General features: G+C 67.5%; 1 protein-coding gene across 2 annotated transcripts; it reads right to left on the reverse strand.

Moving 5' to 3' along the window:
- Positions 1–22: 22 nt before the first annotated feature.
- Positions 23–10,100, reverse strand: CPXM1 (carboxypeptidase X, M14 family member 1). Of its 2 annotated transcripts, none has more exons than XM_071808399.1 (14): positions 9,458–10,100; positions 7,612–7,722; positions 6,992–7,101; positions 5,986–6,125; positions 5,743–5,914; positions 4,674–4,824; positions 3,839–3,927; positions 3,573–3,696; positions 2,884–3,080; positions 2,123–2,302; positions 1,638–1,935; positions 1,431–1,570; positions 813–915; positions 23–439 (listed from the first exon to the last, which is right to left on the reverse strand). In XM_071808399.1, exons 1-14 carry the CDS (start codon positions 10,011–10,013, stop codon positions 183–185), a joined length of 2,628 nt encoding a protein of 875 aa, XP_071664500.1. In that variant the 5' UTR covers positions 10,014–10,100; the 3' UTR covers positions 23–182. The 2 variants fall into 2 exon arrangements, with proteins under 2 accessions (XP_071664500.1, XP_065693510.2); XM_065837438.2 differs by having other exon boundaries at positions 5,830–5,914; positions 9,458–10,098.
- Positions 10,101–18,412: the final 8,312 nt, after the last annotated feature.

Here is an 18,412-nt window from a genome sequence, read left to right on the forward strand (position 1 = left end):
CGTTCCCGACAGAGGCGCAGGCGGGGGCGGCACAGGCGGCTTTACTGGGACGTGTCCCGCACAGCAGCGACACCCGGAGCACCCGCTCCGCCCCCCTGCGTCCCCCGGCCCCGTCACCGGCTCCACCCCGGCCCCCCGCCGAGCCCGCGGCCCCGGGCCGTGTCCCGTGTGCCCGGTGCCGGTCACGGCGCTCGGCGCTGGGCGCGGAGCCGGCGCAGGCGCTGCCGCCGCAGCCGCAGGTCGGAGGGCAGCGGGGCCCGCCCGGGCAGCCGCCCCCGCGGCCGGTGCCGCCGCAGCCGGGCCAGGCGGAAGCTGCACGGCGTGGGGACGTTCTCGTACGAGACGTGGCACGGCTGCGTGGCCGCTTCGTAGCCCTCGGCCCGCGCCGTCACCTCGTACTCGCCCGGGTTCAGCAGCCGCCAGTAGTCCCCGTCCAGGGCTGTGACAGCGGGGGCGTCAGTGCAGCCCCAGCCTCGGCCCTTGGCCTTGGCCCCAGCCCTGTTCCCGTTCCCGATCCCATCCTTGTCCCCGATCCCATCCCTGTCCCCATTCCCATCCCCAGTCCCATTCTTGTCCCGACCCCAATCCCATTCCCAACCTAATTGTATTTCCATCCGCATCCCATGCCCAGCCCTGATCCTTGTCCCCACCCCCATTCCTACGCCCATCCCCTTCCCATCCCCTCCCCACCTCCATCCCCAGTCCACCCCATCCCCATTCCCAGCCTAATAACATTTGTATCCTCATCCGCGCCCCCAGTCCCCATTCCCATCCCCAAATCCCACCGCATCCCCATCCCCGCCCCGCCGCACCCGTCCGGACGTCGTGGTTGATGCCGTCCACCGAGATGATGGCGTTGGCGATGCCCTGCTCCGTGTCACTGTCCCGCACCACCCCCTTGATCCCGCGGTGCACCTGGGACCGCGGGGCGGGTGTCAGCAGGGGGCGTGCAGGGGACACACGCGTGCACACACGCACACCTTTGCACACTTGCCACGCTTGCGAGAGCACAGGCACCCTGCGGGCTCTGCACATCTGGGTGCACATCTGCACGGCATGTGGCACACACCCCATCCCACATGCTCTGTGCCACGGAGGTGCCCACAGGGGACACAGGGGACACAGAGCCTCGGGGGTGTTTGAGGACCCCCAGCTGTGTCCTGCTGCCACGTGCTCAGCCCCTGCCAAACCCCTGCCCCCCAGTGCCCACGTCCCCCCTCAGGAGCACAGAGCCCCCCAGGGGTCTGTGTCCCCACCTGCTCCATGTTGCTCTGTGCCTGTGGAGGTGCCCACAGGGGACATGGAGCCTTGGGGGTGTTTGCGGACCCCTGAGCCATGTCCTGCTGCCACGTGCTCAGCTCCTGCCGCAGTCCCGACCCCTCAGCACCCACATCCCCTGCAGCGTGTCCCCCCCGCTGTCCCCGTCCCACCTGCTCCATGTAGAGCAGCAGGGACTCGCGGTTGTTCTCCCACTCGGCCGGCAGCTCGGATGCGTGCGGGAACTTGTCACAGGAGAGCTCCACCGTGATCTCGAAGCAGTTGGTGTGCAGGTAGCTGAAGTCGTTCATGCCTGCACAGGACAGGGGGTGTCAGGGGGTCCTCGGCCCCACGCCCCACGTCGCCAGCCCCCCACTCACTGCCGGGCACCGTGTGCCAGTTGGCCCCGTTGATGATGTTGCCATGGCGGGCGAAGTCATCGTAGTGGCAGAGGCGGCGGTCCTCGCTGGCCATGGCCAGGTTGGAGGTGGCGTAGACGGTAGCCAGCCAGCGGAACACGCCGTCGTCGGCCGTGGGGGTCAGCTCCTGCGCCTTCCAGTAGCTGCGTGTCATGTCGAAGGGGTAGGTGACCACCAGCTCCCCCCCGTGCAGGTTGGCGCTCAGCACGAAGGGGTAGCGCTGCATCCAGTCGATCACCGCCCGCGTCTCGGGGGCCACCTGGGGGAACCCCGCGTCACGGGGGGGCCGTGGCGGTGAACCCCCCACCGGGACAGGAAAGGCTCCTGTCGCCCCCTCCTTGGGGCTGAAACCCCATGAGTCCGTCCCCAGCGCACCCCCCCATGGGTGAGCGTCACCCCGGGGCGCTGGGGCAGCAGCGGAGGTGTTTTGGGACGCGGGGGCTCACCGTGGCGTTGGTGAGGGTGTAGTACTCGGGGATGGGGATGTAGTGGTTGGGGAACTCGTGCGGCACCAGGTCGTTGTCCTCGGCGTCCCACAGCGCCGTGTTGAGGTCCGCGAAGTTGTGGTTCAGGTCGATGCCCTCGTACGTCCAGCGGCCCATGGCCCAGCCCGACAGCTCCGAGCCCTGCAGGACAGGGTCACCGGGGGACAGGGACACTGAGGAGACCAGGTCACCAGGGGATGGGGACACTTGGGGACAGGGTCACTGAGGGGATGAGGTCACCAGGGGACAGGGTCACTGGGGAGATGACATCATTAAGGGATGGGGACACTGGGGGACAGGGTCACTGGGGAGATGGCGTCACTAAGGGATGGGGTCAGTGGGGGACAGGGTCACCAGGGGACAGGGTCACTGGCGAGATGGCATCACTAAGGGATGGGGTCACTGGGGGACAGGGTCACCACTGGATGGGGTCACTGGAGGATGAGGTCACCGGGGGAAAGCGGTCACCATGGGGATGGGGTCACCAAAGGATGGGGTCACCAGGGAGATGGGGCCACTGGGAGACAGAGTCAACAGGGTGATGGGGTCACCAGGGGTCAGGGTCACTGGAGGACAGGGTCACTGGGGAGATGGCATCACTAAGGGATGGGGTCACCAGGGGGGAGGGTCCCTGGAGGACAGGGTCACCGGGGGATTGGGTCACCAGAGGCTGGTGCCAGGACAGCCCCGCGGCACATGGGTGCTCAGCACCCTGACCCTACCAGCTTGTAGGCGGTTTCGTAGCCGTCGGGGTTCATGGAGGGCAGGAGGTGGATGCGGGTCTCGGTGACCAGCTGCACCACGCGCGGGTTGCTCGCCCGGAACTCCCGGCACAGGAACTCCATGAGGTTCAGCAGAAGCTCCCGGCCCAGCACCTCGTTCCCGTGCATCCCCGCCACGTAGCGGAACTCGGGCTCGCCTGCCGGGGACAGCCCGGTGGCAGCGGGGACACAGCCACCCCGGCCTCTGCGCCCCGGGACAGCCCGGGCGGCCCAGGGACTGTCCCCATCTGCCTGCACAGCCTGAGTGTCCCCGGCCACCCTGTCCCATCCTGCACAGCCTGGGTGTCCATGGTCACCCTGTCCCATCCTGCACAGCCTGGGTGTCCATGGTCACCCCGTCCCATCCTGCACAGCCTGAGTGTCCCCGGCCACCCTGTCCCATCCTGCAGAGCCTGGGTGTCCCTGGTCACCCCGTCCCATCCTGCACAGCCTGGGTGTCCCTGGCCACCCTGTCCGCATCCTGCACAGCCTGGGTGTCCATGGTCACCCTGTCCCATCCTGCAGAGCCTGGGTGTCCCTGGCCACCCTGTCCCCACCCTGCACAGCCTGGGTGTCCCTGGCCCCCCCGTCCCATCCTGCACAGCCTGGATGTCCCCGTCCAGCCCAGCTGTCACCTCCCCAGCACGTACCCACTTCGTGAACCCCAGGGTTGTCCGAGATCTCCATCACGTACATCTTGAGGCCCAGGTAGCTCTTCCCGATGCTGTAGACGCGGGTGATGTCGGGACACTCGTCATTCACCCGCTTCATCAGCTGGGGAGGGCACGGCTCAGGGGCACCCCGGGGGCACGGAGACCCCTGCCCCACCCCAGGGTGTCCCCAGGGGTGCAGACCCCCCACCCCACCCCAGGGCGTCCCCAGGGGTGCAGACCCCTGCCCCACACCGAGCAGGCACCTTTCTCATCTCCTTGTAGTTGTGGTGGCGGAAATCCAGCTTGTCGGTGGGCGGGGGGGGGCTGTGCCAAGCGTAGATGTTGTTGGGGTCTGCCAGGAACCGGGGGGCGCAGAGGGGACAAGGGGGGACATGGTCAGAGATCCAGGGCGGGAGGACAGCCTGGACCCCAACCCTGGGGACAGCCCTGGAAGAGCGTGACCATCCTGGGTGGTCGTGGGTTGGGGAGAGGGGTGGTGGGCAGGGGGATGCAGGCAGCAGCAGGCAATGGGCAGGCAGCAGCAGCAGACAATGGGCAGGCAGCATTAGACAGCATTAGGTAGCAGCAGGCAGCAGCAGGCAGCATTAGGCAGGAGCAGGCAATGGGCAGGCAGCAGCAGGCAATGGGCAGGCAGCAGCAGGCAATGGGCAGGCAGCAGCATTAGGCAGCATTAGGCAGCAGCAGGCAGCAGCAGACAATGGGCAGGCAGCAGCAGACAATGGGCAGCAGCAGCATTAGGCAGCAGCAGCAGGCAATGGGCAGGCAGCAGCATTAGGCAGCATTAGGCAGCAGCATTAGGCAGCATTAGGCAGCAGCAGGCAATGGGCAGGCAGCAGCATTAGGCAGCATTAGGCAGCGGCAGGCAGCAGCAGGCAATGGGCAGGCAGCAGCAGGCAATGGGCAGGCAGCAGCAGGCAACAGGCAGGCAGCAGCAGACAATGGGCAGCAGCAGCATTAGGCAGCAGCAGCAGGCAATGGGCAGGCAGCAGCATTAGGCAGCATTAGGCAGCAGCAGGCAATGGGCAGGCAGCAGCAGGCAATGGGCAGGCAGCAGCATTAGGCAGCAGCAGCACCCACCGGGCAGCGGGCAGCCCAGCACCTCCGCCCGCAGGCAGATGGTGCCGTTGGGGAACCAGCTCTGGGGGTTGATGCGCAGGTACCGCGCCACCACCGGCACCGGCAGCAGGTTCAGCACCGGTGTCTCGGGGTCCTTGTTCCCGGGGAACACCTGGGGGACACAGCCCCCGTGGGTCTCTGCGCTCGGGGGACCCACGGGGGCTGTGGGGGTGGGGGGGTGCAGCAGAGCCGCCCGCCGGGGCACAAAGGGGTCCCCTGGGCCCCCCAGCCCCTAAGGAGCAGCAGAGACTCGGCTGGGGGGGCTGAGCCCTGGGGGGGCCGAGCCCGGCAGCGCTGAGGAACCGGAGCCCAATGGTGCCGCAGGGCCTGGGGCGCCTGCACCACTTGGCTCCCACACCCCAAGGGGACGGTCCCCAGGAATAAGCACAGGGACCCCCAAACCTGTCACCAGCACAGGGATGCCCAAACTCACTCCTGGCACAGGGATCCCCAAACCTGTCCCTGGCACAGGGGTCCCCAAACTTGTCCCTGGCACAGCGCTGGCACAGGGGTCCCCAAGCTCCTCCCCACCCCAGCCTGAGCACAGAGACCCCCCAGACCCTCCCTGGCACAGGGACCCCCAGACCCTACCTGGCACAGGGACACGAGCAGCAGCGTGTCTGGCTCTGGCAGCTCCCGGCCCCCCACTCTGGCAGGCCCCACGTCTCACCCCCCGCACCCACGGGTGCACACGCCGGCTGTTTGCACACCCTCTGTCCTTGCACACGCACTCACACCTGCACCCGTGCCCCAGGCTGCTGTGTACACCTGCAAGCATGGCCATGTCAGTCCCTGTGCCAGCCCCCACGCCAGCCCCCGCGGCGGCAGCTGGGGACAAGTGGCCTTTGTGCTCAAGGGAAGAGCTGCAGGATGTTCACGGGTGGGGAGGCCAAAGGCAACAGAGCCGGGTCCCAGCCTGGTGCCCGCCGGCACGGTTAACCCCCCCGGCACCGGTAACCCCCGGCACGGTTACCCTTCTGGTTAACTGGTGCCTCTCAGTTAACCCCCCAGTTAATCCCCGTGTCCTCGCCCTGGCTGGGGAGCCGGGCAGGTTGGAGGTGCTTGGGGGTCCCCAGTCCCACCGTCCCCTTCCGGGGCCATTCCCGCGGGCACCTACCGCCTCCTCGGTGCCGTTGCGGCACTGGTGCCACGTGTAGGTGTCGTTGCTGACCTGGACCTTGTAGGAGGTCACCCAGTCATACCTGTGCGGGGGAGAGGGTCAGCAGGGTCCCGGTCCCCCGGCCCCCCGGGCTGGCCCTGCCCGCTGCCTTACGTCCAGATGGAGTTGAGCCCCTGCGTGATGACGCCGGTGAAGTTGGTGAGCCGGCGGGCGTCCACCTCCAGCCACTGCGCCGTGTCCTCCCGCCCCGCGCACCAGCCGCCGTCGTAGAAGTCCCCGTCGTAGAGCCCTGACTGTGGGGGTGTCAGGGATGGAGGGGACGCAGGGCCCTGGGGGCACGTCCCCACTGCTGCGTGCCCCCGGCCCCGCTGTGCTGGGGGGCGCGGCACCGCGATGGCGTCCCCAGCTGCACGGTGCCACTTGGGCACGGGACCAAGCCCTGGGGTTCACGGGACTCTTCGAGGGGCCGCGGCAGAGGCCCCCCCAGCCAACACACAGGGGAGCGGGGGCTCCCGGCACCGCTGGCTGCACCGGCTGCGGCGAGGCTGGAGGGGTCCGCGCTGGAGAGCCCCTGCCACAGGTGTGCCACGCACGTGCCACGAAAACATCACACGTCGTGCAGGTGTCACACACCCCGTGCAAACGTCACACACACCATGCACGCGTCACATACACCATGCAGGTGTCACACACCCCGTGCAAACGTCACACACACCATGCACACACCATGCACACGTCACATACACCATGCAGGTGTCACACACCCCACGCAAACGTCACATGCACCATGCACACACTATGCAAACATCGAAGCACGCACACACCACGCAAACATCACACGCACCATGCACACGTCACATACACTATGCGGATGTCACACACCCCATGCACAAGCTAGGCACAGGTCACATACACTGCAATGTCACACACCCCACACAAACATCACACACGCCATGCACACATCACACACATGTCACATACACTGTGCAGTGTCACACACCCCACGCAAACATCACACACGCCATGCACACATCACACACACGTCACATACACTGTGCAATGTCACACACCTCATGCAAATGCCACACACGCCATGCACACGCCATGCACACGTCACATACACTGTGCAGATGTCCCACGCACACGCCGCGTGTCCCACCTGGATGTTGAGGCGCCCGCGGTGCGCGCCCAGGCCGTAGCGCTTGTCGCTGGAGGCTCGGAGCTGGGAGTCCAGCACCCGCAGGGACTCCAGCCCCAGCGGGGGACACTCTGGGGACAGAGCAGAGGGGCCGGGCTGGCTCAGAGACCCCAGGCATGGGTGTCCCCACACGGGGGTCCCGCTCCCAGGGCTGCCCCCATCCTGTCCCCTCTCCGTGTCCCCAGCGCAGCGCCTGGCAGGTCCTATTGAGGATCAGGGCCACGGCCATGGCTGCGGGCAGGGCCAACGCCGCTCTGTGTCACACGAACCCCAGTCCCTGTCACACAGAGGGGCAGGAGCTCAGTGTGTCTGCACACGCGTGCTCACGGCTTGCAGGGGGTGTCCCTGTGCCGTCACACGCAGGGCGCGTGCCCAGCGCTGTGTGTGCAGGGTGCACGTGTGTGACAGCCTGGGGACCACTGCGTGTGCCCAGGATGGTGGCTGCGTCCCCCCGAGCGCTGGGGCTGCTCCTCACATCTGTGGGTGCACGTGCAAGGTGTGGAGGTGTCTGTGCAAGGTGTGTGCGCACACACACGTGCTGCGCAGCCCCGCAGGACCCGTCCCGTCCCGTGCGTACGTACGAGGGTCCTGCGGAGCAGCCGCCTCCTTGGCCGGAGTCTTCGGCTTCTTCTTCCTCACCACTTTCTTCTTCACCACTTTAACCCGCACCAGCTTCCTCCGGGGCGCCGGGGCTGGGACGGGCAGAGGGACCCGCGGGTGGGCTGGGCCCTCAGGGACCCCCGCACCCACAGAGCCGACACCCCTCGTGCACACCCACAACCCCCCATGGCCCCTCTGCACAGGCCGCAGCACGGCCCCCAGCACGCGCACACATGTGTACACACACGCACATCTGCACATGCTGCACAAAAATGCACGTCACACACACCCAGAAACTGCACAAGTGCACAGAGTGCACACTCACAGAGTGCATGCTCACACAGAGTGCACGCTCATAGAGTGCATGCTCACACAGAGTGCACGCTCATAGAGTGCATGCTCACACAGAGTGCACGCTCATAGAGTGCATGCTCACACACACTCAGAGTGCACACTCACACTCAGGGTGCGCGCTCACAGAGTGCATGCTCACACACACACAGAGTGCACACTCACACTCAGGGTGCGTGCTCACAGAGTGCATGCTCACACACTCACAGAGTGCACGCTCACACACTCACAGAGTGCACGCTCAGGGTGCACGCTCACAGAGTGCATACACACACAGAGTGCACAGTCACAGAATGCATACACACACACACAGAGTGCACACTCACAGAGTGCATGCTCACACACTCACAGAGTGCACGCTCACACACTCACAGAGTGCACGCTCAGGGTGCACACTCACAGAGTGCATACTCACACACACAGAGTGCACAGTCACAGAATGCATACTCACACACACAGAGTGCACACTCACAGAATGCATACTCACACACACACACAGAGTGCACACTCACACATGCTGATGCACAGATACACAAACCACACGTGTCCACACATGTGGTGCACGCAGCCAAACACGCACACACACATTCCTGTGCACACACACTTTAATGCACTCCCACACACAGGCGATTGTGCACGTGTGCCTCTGCATGCACAGCTGTGCACACACATCCGTGAACACACATGCACAGTTGTGCGCACACATGCATGGAGTTGTGCACACACACACTCATGCACGCACATTCCTCTGAACACCACTGTGCACACACAGTTATGGACACATAGCCCTGAACACAGACACACACAGAGCTGCACGCACACACACTTGTGCACACACATTCCTCTGCACACATATGTGCACACACACAGCTGTGCACACATGCACACACATTCCTCTGCACACATCTGTCCACACACATCTATACACACATTCCTCTGCACACATCTGTGCACACACACCCCTGTACACACAAATTCCTCTGCACACATCTGTGCACACACACCCCTGCACACACAAATTCCTCTGCACACATCTGTGCACACACACCCCTGTACACACAAATTCCTCTGCACACATCTGTGCACACACACCCCTGCACACACAAATTCCTCTGCACACATCTGTGCACACACCCCCCTGTACACACAAATTCCTCTGCACACATCTGTGCACACACACCCCTGCACACACAAATTCCTCTGCACACATCTGTGCACACACCCCCCTGCACACACAAATTCCTCTGCACACATCTGTGCACACACACCCCTGCACACACAAATTCCTCTGCACACATCTGTGCACACACACCCCTGCACACACACAGCTGTGCACACATGCACACACATTCCTCTGCACACATCTGTGCACACACACCCCTGCACACACTCAGCTGTGCACACACACCCCTGCACACACTCAGCCGTGCTCACCCACACTCGCAGCTCACGCACCCCCCAGCCCCCCGTTCCTACCTTTGGCCCCCGGCCCCCCCTCCTTCAGCCGCCCGTGCCCGGGGGGGCCGGGGCTGGATGGGGGTGCGCTGCCAGGTCCCCCCTCCCCCGCGCCTTTCGTGGGGGCGGCCGTGGGGCTCCTGGTGCCCAGCCCGGTGCCTTTGGGGGGGCCGGTCGTGGTGCCCTTCGGGGGCGCTGCTGCCGTGCCTCGCGGGGGGGCCGTCCCGGTGCCTTTGGGGGGCCCCGCCGTGGTTGGGGGCGGCCTCATTGCTGTGCCCCTCGGAGGGGTGGTCCCGGTGCCTCTGGGGGGCCCCGCCGTGGTTGGGGGCGGCCTCTGTGCGGTGCCTCTCGGGGGGGTGGTCCCGGTGCCTTTGGGGGCGCCGGTGGCGGTGGCTCCCGGGGCAGCCCCCGCGGTGCCCATCCCCGCGGCGGCGGGGCGGGCGGGCTCGGCGGGGGCGGCCGCCTGTGCCCGGGGCCGGGGGGTGCTGCGGGGGGGCGCCGCCCGGGCTGGGGGCGGCGGGGGGACCAGAAGCAGCAGCAGCAGCAGCAGCAGCGGGGCGAGGGGCAGCCCCAGCATGGCCGCGGCGGAGCGGAGCGGAGCAGCCCCCGGCCCTGCCTGCCCGGCGCTGCCCGTTCCCGGCGCTGCCTGCCCGGTCCTGCCTGCCCCGTCCTCCCCCGCCGCCCTCCCCGCCCCTCCCCGCCCCCGCGCCCCCCGCCCACTCCCGCCTGGCCGGGACCCCCGGGGGCGGGGGGGGCACCGGGCGCTGGGGCCGTGGCGGAGCGGGACCGGTCACACACGCGGCTCCGGGTGGGCTCCCGCTGGGCCCCCCCAGCGGGCGAAGTTCCGCTGCCCGCACCCCTCGGCCGGGCCGGGCCGGGCAGGGGTCCTGCCGGGCTGCCCGGGGGCTTGCGGGGGTGTTGGGTAACACTGTCCCGCGCGTGTGACCAGCTGCTCAGAGAGGCCCCTCGAACAGGGGACATCGGGTCCCGCCTGCTCACCCTGAGCTGAGCACGTTGTCTCCAGCGTGTCCTCACTGTCCCCAGCACCCTGCAGTGTCCTCGCTGTCCCCACAGCCGGTGTCCGATCCCGGTCGCGGTGGTGGGGGGGAGCAGCCGCCCGGCACCCCGGGCCCGATCCTGCCGGCCGCCCCCGCCATGGCTGTGCAGGGGAGGGGGCGGGGGTGGCGGCAGGATCGGGCCCGGGCCCGGACCCCGCCGGGTTGTGGCCGCTCGCGGGTCCCGGTCCCACGGGAAACGCGCGGTTCCGGCCTCCCCGCGTGCAGCGATGTGCCGGGACACCGGGCTGCGGCCGGGGGGCTACGGGGAGGCAGGGACGGGGCTGGGGGTGCTCCCCGCCCCCCGGAGCTGCCCGGCCCTCGGCGGGGGAACGCGCCCCCCCAGCCGACCACCCGGGGAACAAAACCAGCTGATCGGTGTGTGTCCCCCATCCCGCTGCCCCCGGGCCATCCCGGGGGGGCCGCGGCTGCACCCCAACCGAGGGGTGCCCCGTACTGCGCTTCCCCGGCTGCTCCCCCCGGCTCCCCCCCGCCCGGGACATCCGAGCCCTTCCCCGGCTGCTCCCCCCGGCTCCCCCCCGCCCGGGACACCCGAGCCCTTCCCCGCCAGCACGGCGGGGGCAGCCGGGCCGGCTCAGGGGGCCGGGAGCCCTGGGGGGCTCTGCCGTACCCCCCTCCGCCGCCGGCCGAGCGCCGCCGGCCGAGCCCGGGGACCCGGGAGGCCCCGGAGCCGCCTGCGCGGAGCAGAACCCGCCCGGACTTCCCGGCCAAATCCGGCGCGGAGCAGCGGGGCCGAACCCCGGCCCTGCCCCGCAGCGGGGGGGCCCTGCCCGGTGCCCTGCCCGGGGGGGACACCGGGGGACGCGGTCCCCGGAGCCGCGGGGCATCCCCGGCGGGGCGGCGGCAGCGGCGGCTGCGCGGGGAAGGAGCGAAGCACCGCAAGGACGGAGGTGCGGGCAGGGGGTGCCCGGGTGGGAGGCGGGGGCCCGGGTCGGGGTGCCCAGGGGCCGCCGTCCCACCGAGGGGAAGGTCTCTGGGTCCTACCTCTCCCCCCACCCTGAGGAGGATCCTCCAAAAAGCCTCGACGCTGGCGCTACCACCAGCCTCCCATGAGCTCATTTTCCACCCCAAAAGGACTTTCCCAGCCTGACTTTTACTTCTTTTATTGGGATGTTCTGCAGCCTGCAGCCGCAGGGCTGGGCTCGGGGATGGGAAGGAGCTGGCTGGACTCTAGCACCCTTTGGTGACAGCTCGACATGTATCTGGCTTATGCCCCGCTGGAAGCAGGCAGGGGAGCAGAGCTGGCAGCTCGGGGAGCCGGTCCCATCACCATCCCCGTCCCTGTGCCCCCGCCAGGTCCCCACGGGGCTGCCCCAGAGCCCGCTGCAGCCTGTGGCACTCGCAGCCAGCCCTGGGTCCCCAGAGCCCCGGCGCAGGGCTCGGGCAGAGCGGGCACTGCGTGTTCTCCTGGGAGAGAGCAGCCCGGGGGCTGTGCCTGGCTGAAGGGGCAGTGGGACGGGGACCCACAGCACTCCGGGATGCTCCTGCCAGACAGTGTCCCCTGTCCCAGCAGTGCTGGGAGATGCTTCCCCATCCCTGCCCGGGAGCAGGGACGGCAGGGACAGGGCTGGCGGGGGCCCAGCCGTCTGGCGCAGGACGACGCTTTGTTCCGTGCCCGTCTCCGGGGGCTGGGTGGTGGGAAGGGTTTCTCTGGAAGCTGAGGCATCTCCCACATCCTGCCCAGGGCTCTGGAAAGGGCCCAGGTGGGGAGGCCGCCCTCGCTGGCCTGACTCAGCTCCCACGTGATGGGACTTTCGAGGTTTGCTGAGGACCTGGCACCTTTCCGCACCATCCTGGCCGGGGCGCCGGGCACAGCTCCCGGCTCCGGGGCAGGAGAGGCCGGCGGGGCTGGACGCGCTCCCAGCTCCCAGCTCTGCAGGGCCGCGGCGCAGGGCTCAGCAGGCTCCAGCGCTCCGATTCAGCCCGCTCAGCACTTCGGGGGTGTTGTGAATTTCCCCATGCAGCTTGGCTCCGAGTCAAGCCGGCCGTGGCCGCACCGCCAGCGGCTGCCAGGGCCCGCTGCGGGAGATGCCTTAAAGGCGCCGGAGCCTGTCCCGGCTGGGGTGTCACCGGGTGACCCCACGGCCCCCCCGCCACCCTGCAGCTGGAGTGGGGCGGCAGCGGGGGCCAAACTCACTGACTCGGTGTTGGAGCTAATGCTCCCGGGAAAGCCTGCTGCTCTGCAGAGGTGTGGAGACCCCCCAGCAACCCCCAGTGTCGGGGTCTCCCAAAATGGGGGGTTCTCCCTGGGGTGCAATGGCTGAGCCCTGTCCCCACACTGGGTCCCTGTCTCCGGGGATGCCGGTGCCCCGCACCTGGTGCCGGTGCTGCCGCCTGCCTGGCTCGCTGCCCCGGCGTGGGGACCATGGGGACCGCGGGCTGCAGCTGAGGTCGGGGCTGGCAGCCAAGGCAAATGCTTTGGCAGCCACTGGGCTGGCCACAGGGCTCGTGCCCAAACCGCCCGGCAACCCCACATCCCCTGGCAGTGGCTGGGCAGGGGTTAGCGCCTGGGTGCATGGGCCAGGCGAGGGGTCCCAGGGCTGGGCGAGGGGTCCCCGAGCCAGCGTGGCCCTGTCACTGTGTTCTGGGGAGGGACGAGACTCCAAGGGGCTTTGCAGGGGTGTCCATGGTTGCTCAGGGCTGTCCCCGGCCACTGTGCCAGCTGGGTGTGTGTCCCGTGGGTGGCAGGTCCAGGACCAGCACACGGCCCCAGGGATGGAGACACCCCAGCCTGGCTGCTCCTCTGCTGGCCCTGAGCCCCACATCCATGTCCCAGCCCATCCCCATGTCCCAGCCCATCTCCACATCCCAGCCGATCTCCATGTCCCCAGCGTATGTCCCTGTCCCCAGCCCCAGTCCTGCCGTGGCCCCAGGGAGGGTGGGCTCCAAGGCTGTCCCCTCCCCAGGGACAGCGGCAGCCCAGAACCCTCAGTTGTGACATCGCCCTCCCTGCTGTCCCAGCCAGGACCTGCCTGTGCTGGGCTGGGAGTCACTACCAGCCACAGGATCAGTGCCAGGACCCCATCGGGAGCAGAGCTGGTGTGTATCAGCCCGAGCAGGGGCTGGGGGGCTCAGGTGCCAGACACCCTCTGGGAACACCCCAGCAGGGCTCCCCGGCTGCAGCGCGGCTGATGCCCCACAGCCTGGTGTCCCCCAGGGCTGCGCAGGGACGATGGAGCTGGACGGTGACAGCCAGTGGCTCCTGGAGGTGACGGCCTGTGTGGCGCTGGCCTGCTGCCCCTGCCAGGCCGCCCTCTTCTTCCTCTACCTGCTCCTGCTCCTGCCGCTCACCTTCCTTTTCCAAGAGCCCGTCGGAGGATGACGATGGCCCCCGCTCCTGCTCGTGCTGCTCAATAAGAAGCCCCTGTCCCCACCAGCGCAGTGTTGTTGCTGGGGTGGGGGATGTGGGCACCACCGTGATAAGCAGCTCCGTGTCCCTCCTGCTCCACTGCCTGCGGTGACTGTCCCCTCGCCCAGCAGCACGGCCCCCATCGTAGGGACAGCTCTGTCCCCAGCTCTGTCCCCAGCTCTGTCCCCAGCAGTGCTTTGGGGGAACCCTGTGGAGGTGCCACGGCCAGACCGAGCTCCAGGGCTTGTGTTGGGTGGAGGCCGCATGGCTGGGACATGGGGACAGCGCTGGTGTCCTGGGACATGGGGACAATGACGCTGCTCAGCTGGAGACCTGCAGCGGGGAGCACTCGAATACCACCTGGGCCCTCAAATGGCCACGCTTAAAGTGAACAAAAGTGACCCAAAGTGCACAAAGGCTGCTGCCTGTCCCTGGGCTGGGACATGGGGATGGGCTGGGGACAAAGGGATGAGCTGGGGACATGGGGATGGGCTGGGGACATGGGGATGGGCTGGGACATGGAGATGAGCTGGGACAGAGAGATGGGCTGGGGACATGGGGATGGGCTGGGGACATGGGGATGGGCTGAGGACAGAGAGATGAGCTGGGGACATGGAGATGGGCTGGGACATGGAGATGTGTTTGTGACAAGGAGATGGGCTGGGACATGAAGATGGGCTGGGGACAGAGAGATGGGCTGGGGACATGGAGATGGGCTGGGGACATGGAGATGAGTTGGGACATGGGGATGGGCTGGGACATGGAGATGGGCTGGGATGTGGAGATGGGCTGGGATGTGGAGATGGGCTGGGACATGGAGATGTGTTTGTGAGACAAGGAGATGGGCTGGGGACATAGGGATGGGCTGGGACATGGAGATGTGTTTGTGACAAGGAGATGGGCTAGGACATGGAGATGGGCTGGAGACATGGAGATGGGCTGGGACATGGGGATGGGCTGGGACGTGGAGATGGGCTGGGATGTGGAGATGGGCTGGGACATGGATGTGGGGCTCAGGGCCAGCAGAGGAGCAGCCAGGCCGGGACGTCTCCATCCCTGGGGCCATGTGCTGGTCCTGGACCTGCCACCCACGGGACACACCCCCAGCTGACACAGACACCCACCCACGGGACATGACAGCAGGACACGCACACCCCTGTGCCATCATTGCAGCTTTATTGGAGCCAGGGCTGCGGTGACGCAGCAGCGCGGCGGCGGCCACGGCGGCCGGGGCTGTCGGGGCCGGTGTTCCGGCAGGAGCCCGGTGTGAAGGCGCGCTGAGCAGGAGCGGTGCCACGTCCCTGCCGGCGGCGGCTCCTCCTGTGCCGCTGGCGCTGGCTGCCCCCAGAGCGGTGGCGGGAGAGGCTCCGGTGTTGGCTTGGACTGCGGTGGCGGCGCCGGCTCTGCCTGCGGCTCCTTTGCCAGGACCGGGCCATGGTGGTGCGGCCACCGCTCTGTCCCACCAGAGGATGCGGCTCTGTGTCCCCCCCAGCTTTTATAGGGGTGCTGGGGTGGGGGCCTTTGTGACACGGGCGCCTACCTCATCAGTGACGTCACAACGTCCCCACAGTGCTGCCTGGACCAGGAGGGAGTGAGTGAGCGGCTGTGTGGGCTGAGCGACCGGCTGGGCTGGAGCCGCAGCGGCTGCACCGTGGGGACATTGTGACGTCACTGATGAGGTAGGCACCGTGTCACAAAGGGCCCCGTCCCAGCACTCCTATAAAAGCAGACTGGGGGGTGCAGAGCCGCATCATCTGGTGGGACAGGGCAGCGGCCACACCACCATGTGCCGGTACCGGCAGAGCAGGAGCCGCAGCCGGAGCCGGAGCCGCAGCCACAGCCGGCGCCACCGCCGCTACCGGAGGCGCTCTCGCCCCCGCTACCGGCGCAGCCGCGGCCGGCGGTACAGGAGGAGCCGCCGCCGGGGGTCACGGCGCCGCCGCCGCTGAGCCCACCCAGCACCGGGCGTCTGGGGAGCCGGTGCTGAGAGCCACAGCCACCACCACCACCACCGTGCCACCGTACCACCCCGGCCTGGCTCCACCAATAAAGCTGGAATGATGGCATGATGGGTGCGTTTCCTGGTGTCTCTGTGTGCTGGCTGCTTGTGCCCCGGTGTCCCCTCCATGTCCCACAGGTGTGGGTGGTCCATAGGGTGTGTGTGTGTCCATGTCCACCAGCCATTTCCTCTGGTCCTAAAGGATGTCCCCTGCTCCTACCCCTGGTCCCCTGGACTCCTCTTTAGGGTCCCTCCCATTGCGGGTTCCCGGGTCCAAGCAGAGCCCGCACGGATCGTCGAATCACAGAATCACAGAACCCCAGCACGTCCTGAGCTGCAAGGGACCCACAAGATCACCGAGTCTGTCTGCTGGCCCTGCACAGGACAACCCCGAAATTCTCACCATGTGTCTGAGGGCGCTGGCCGAATAGTTCTTGAACACGGTCAGGCTTGGGGCCGTGCAAGGGCTGGGGTGGGATGGGGCATGGGACGGTGCATGGAGCTGTGCGAGGGCTGAGGACAGTGCATGGGGTCTGTGTGAGGCTGGGGACGGTGCATGGAGCTGTGTGAGCCCTGGGGACGGTGCATGGAGCTGTGCGAGGGCTGGAGACGGTGCATGGAGGTGTACAAGGGCTGGGGACGGTGCATGGAGCTGTGCGAGGGCTGGTGCATGGGCCTCATCCTGCAGCACTCACACTCACCCCAGCCCCCCCGGGCACCCCCCAGTCTCCCCCGGCAGTGGCCGCTCTGTGCCCCACAGGCCGGGCTACCGGCCGTGCCGCTCGCTGCAAGGGCCTGATTGGAAAAGTCCAATGTTACAAGCGAATTAATAAAAGTCTTTCCTTCCCCCGCCTGCCCCGGTGCAGCAAATGATGATAAATGGTTTCCATATGGTCCCCATAACGGCAGCGGGTGCCACATGCGTCTCCCCTCTGCCCCAGCCGTAAGCAAATAAATTAAAGCAATTACTGCTGCAGCTCGTCTGGCTGTTAATGAGCCGCAAGGAGCGACTGAGAGCTCCTGACACGTCCCGAAAGCGGGAAATGTCAGCGGTGCTTAAATACAGCGCTGCGGAGGCTGCCAGGTGCTGGAGCCCTCCAGTGGGGTGCCCGGGGAGCGGGGTGTCACGGGGAGCGGGGTGTCGCAGGGAGCGGGGTGTCGCAGGGAACAGGGAGCGGGGTCTCACGGGGAGCGGGGTGTCGCAGGGAGCAGGGCGCCCCGGGGTGGGAGAGCCGCACAGGGTGTCTGTGGGGTGGGTGCTCCCAGCCTGTGCCGGGCACGTTCCTCTCCCTGCGCTGCCCCCAGCTGGGAGACCCCCGCACCCCACGGGAGCCGGTGAACCCCTCGGCTCGGGGTCCCCGAGCTGCGTGTGCTGGGGTGCGGGCTGGGGTGCAGGGCGGGGGTGCAGCCCCATCCGCGGGCCGTGACAGCCCTCTTGTGGTGCGGTGCAGCCGAGGCCTGTCCCGGAGCTGGTGTGCAGGGGGACAGGGACAGACAGCATCGTGTCCCCGTGGGATTTTCAGCTCCGGGTCTGGCACACATCCCCACGGCGACGTGGGCCCCGACGTGAGCGCGGCGCTTGTGCGAGCAGGATGCACGTGCAGGGCCCCACTGCACGTGCGTCGCTTGTGCAACGGTGCAAGCGCGGCACCCGTGTGAGCGGGCGTGCGTGTGGGGCGCTGGTGTGAGCACAGTGCGCAGGCAGGGGGTGACCGCAGGGCGCCGGTGTGAGCTCGCGTGCTTGTGCAAGCCGGGTGCGTGTGCACGGCACTGTTGCAAACAAGCAGCAGGCACGTGCGAGGTGCTGGTGCAAGGGTGTGCGTGGGACGTGTGCTGGGCACAAACGTGAGCGTGCTGCGCGTGCAAAGCATGCAGGGCACCATGCGAGCAGCGTGACAAGCGTGCGGAGCCCTGCTGCAGCACGTAAGCACGCAGGGCACTGCGTGAACGTGCGGATTTGGGGACCGTCCACTTGGGGTGCAGCCCCATAGCAATGGGGTGCCCCAGTCCCTCGCTGGTGGTGGCTCCTGGGGGGGACATACACGTCCCCCTCAGCTCTCGCCCTGTGCCGCAGCTCCCTCGGCGCAGCCTGAAGAGCCATCGAGCGCTCGCTTGCCGTGAAGTGCCAATTCCGGCACCAGCTGCGCCAGGTGCGGGGGTGGCCGTGCCCGCAGCCCCCGCTCCCTCAGCAGGTCACAGCCACCACAGGGGGACACCTTGGCTGTGGGGTGGGGACCCTGTGCGGGCGGCGGTTCCAGGGCAGCACCCTGGGGCTGCCAGGGCCAGGCTGGTGGCACCCCGTGTCCCCTGGGAATGTGACACGTCCCCAGGGGGTCATGGGCACGAGGTGACACAATTGCCCGGGGTGTGCCACACTCCGTGCCACCAACCTCAGGCACCCGTGGGCTGCCGGTTCGGCACAGCCAGTGCCGCGGCTGCCGCTTGCCGAACGCTGCCGCTGCCGCCGCGGTGCGCACAGCAGCCTCATTAACCTTTCTTGATTAAGGCAATTATCTCCAGCACATTATCCTCTAAATCTAAACATCGTGGCT

The sequence above is a fragment of the Patagioenas fasciata genome, chromosome 4 (assembly GCF_037038585.1).
Source record: "Patagioenas fasciata isolate bPatFas1 chromosome 4, bPatFas1.hap1, whole genome shotgun sequence".
NCBI classification, from domain to species: Eukaryota; Metazoa; Chordata; class Aves; order Columbiformes; family Columbidae; genus Patagioenas; species Patagioenas fasciata.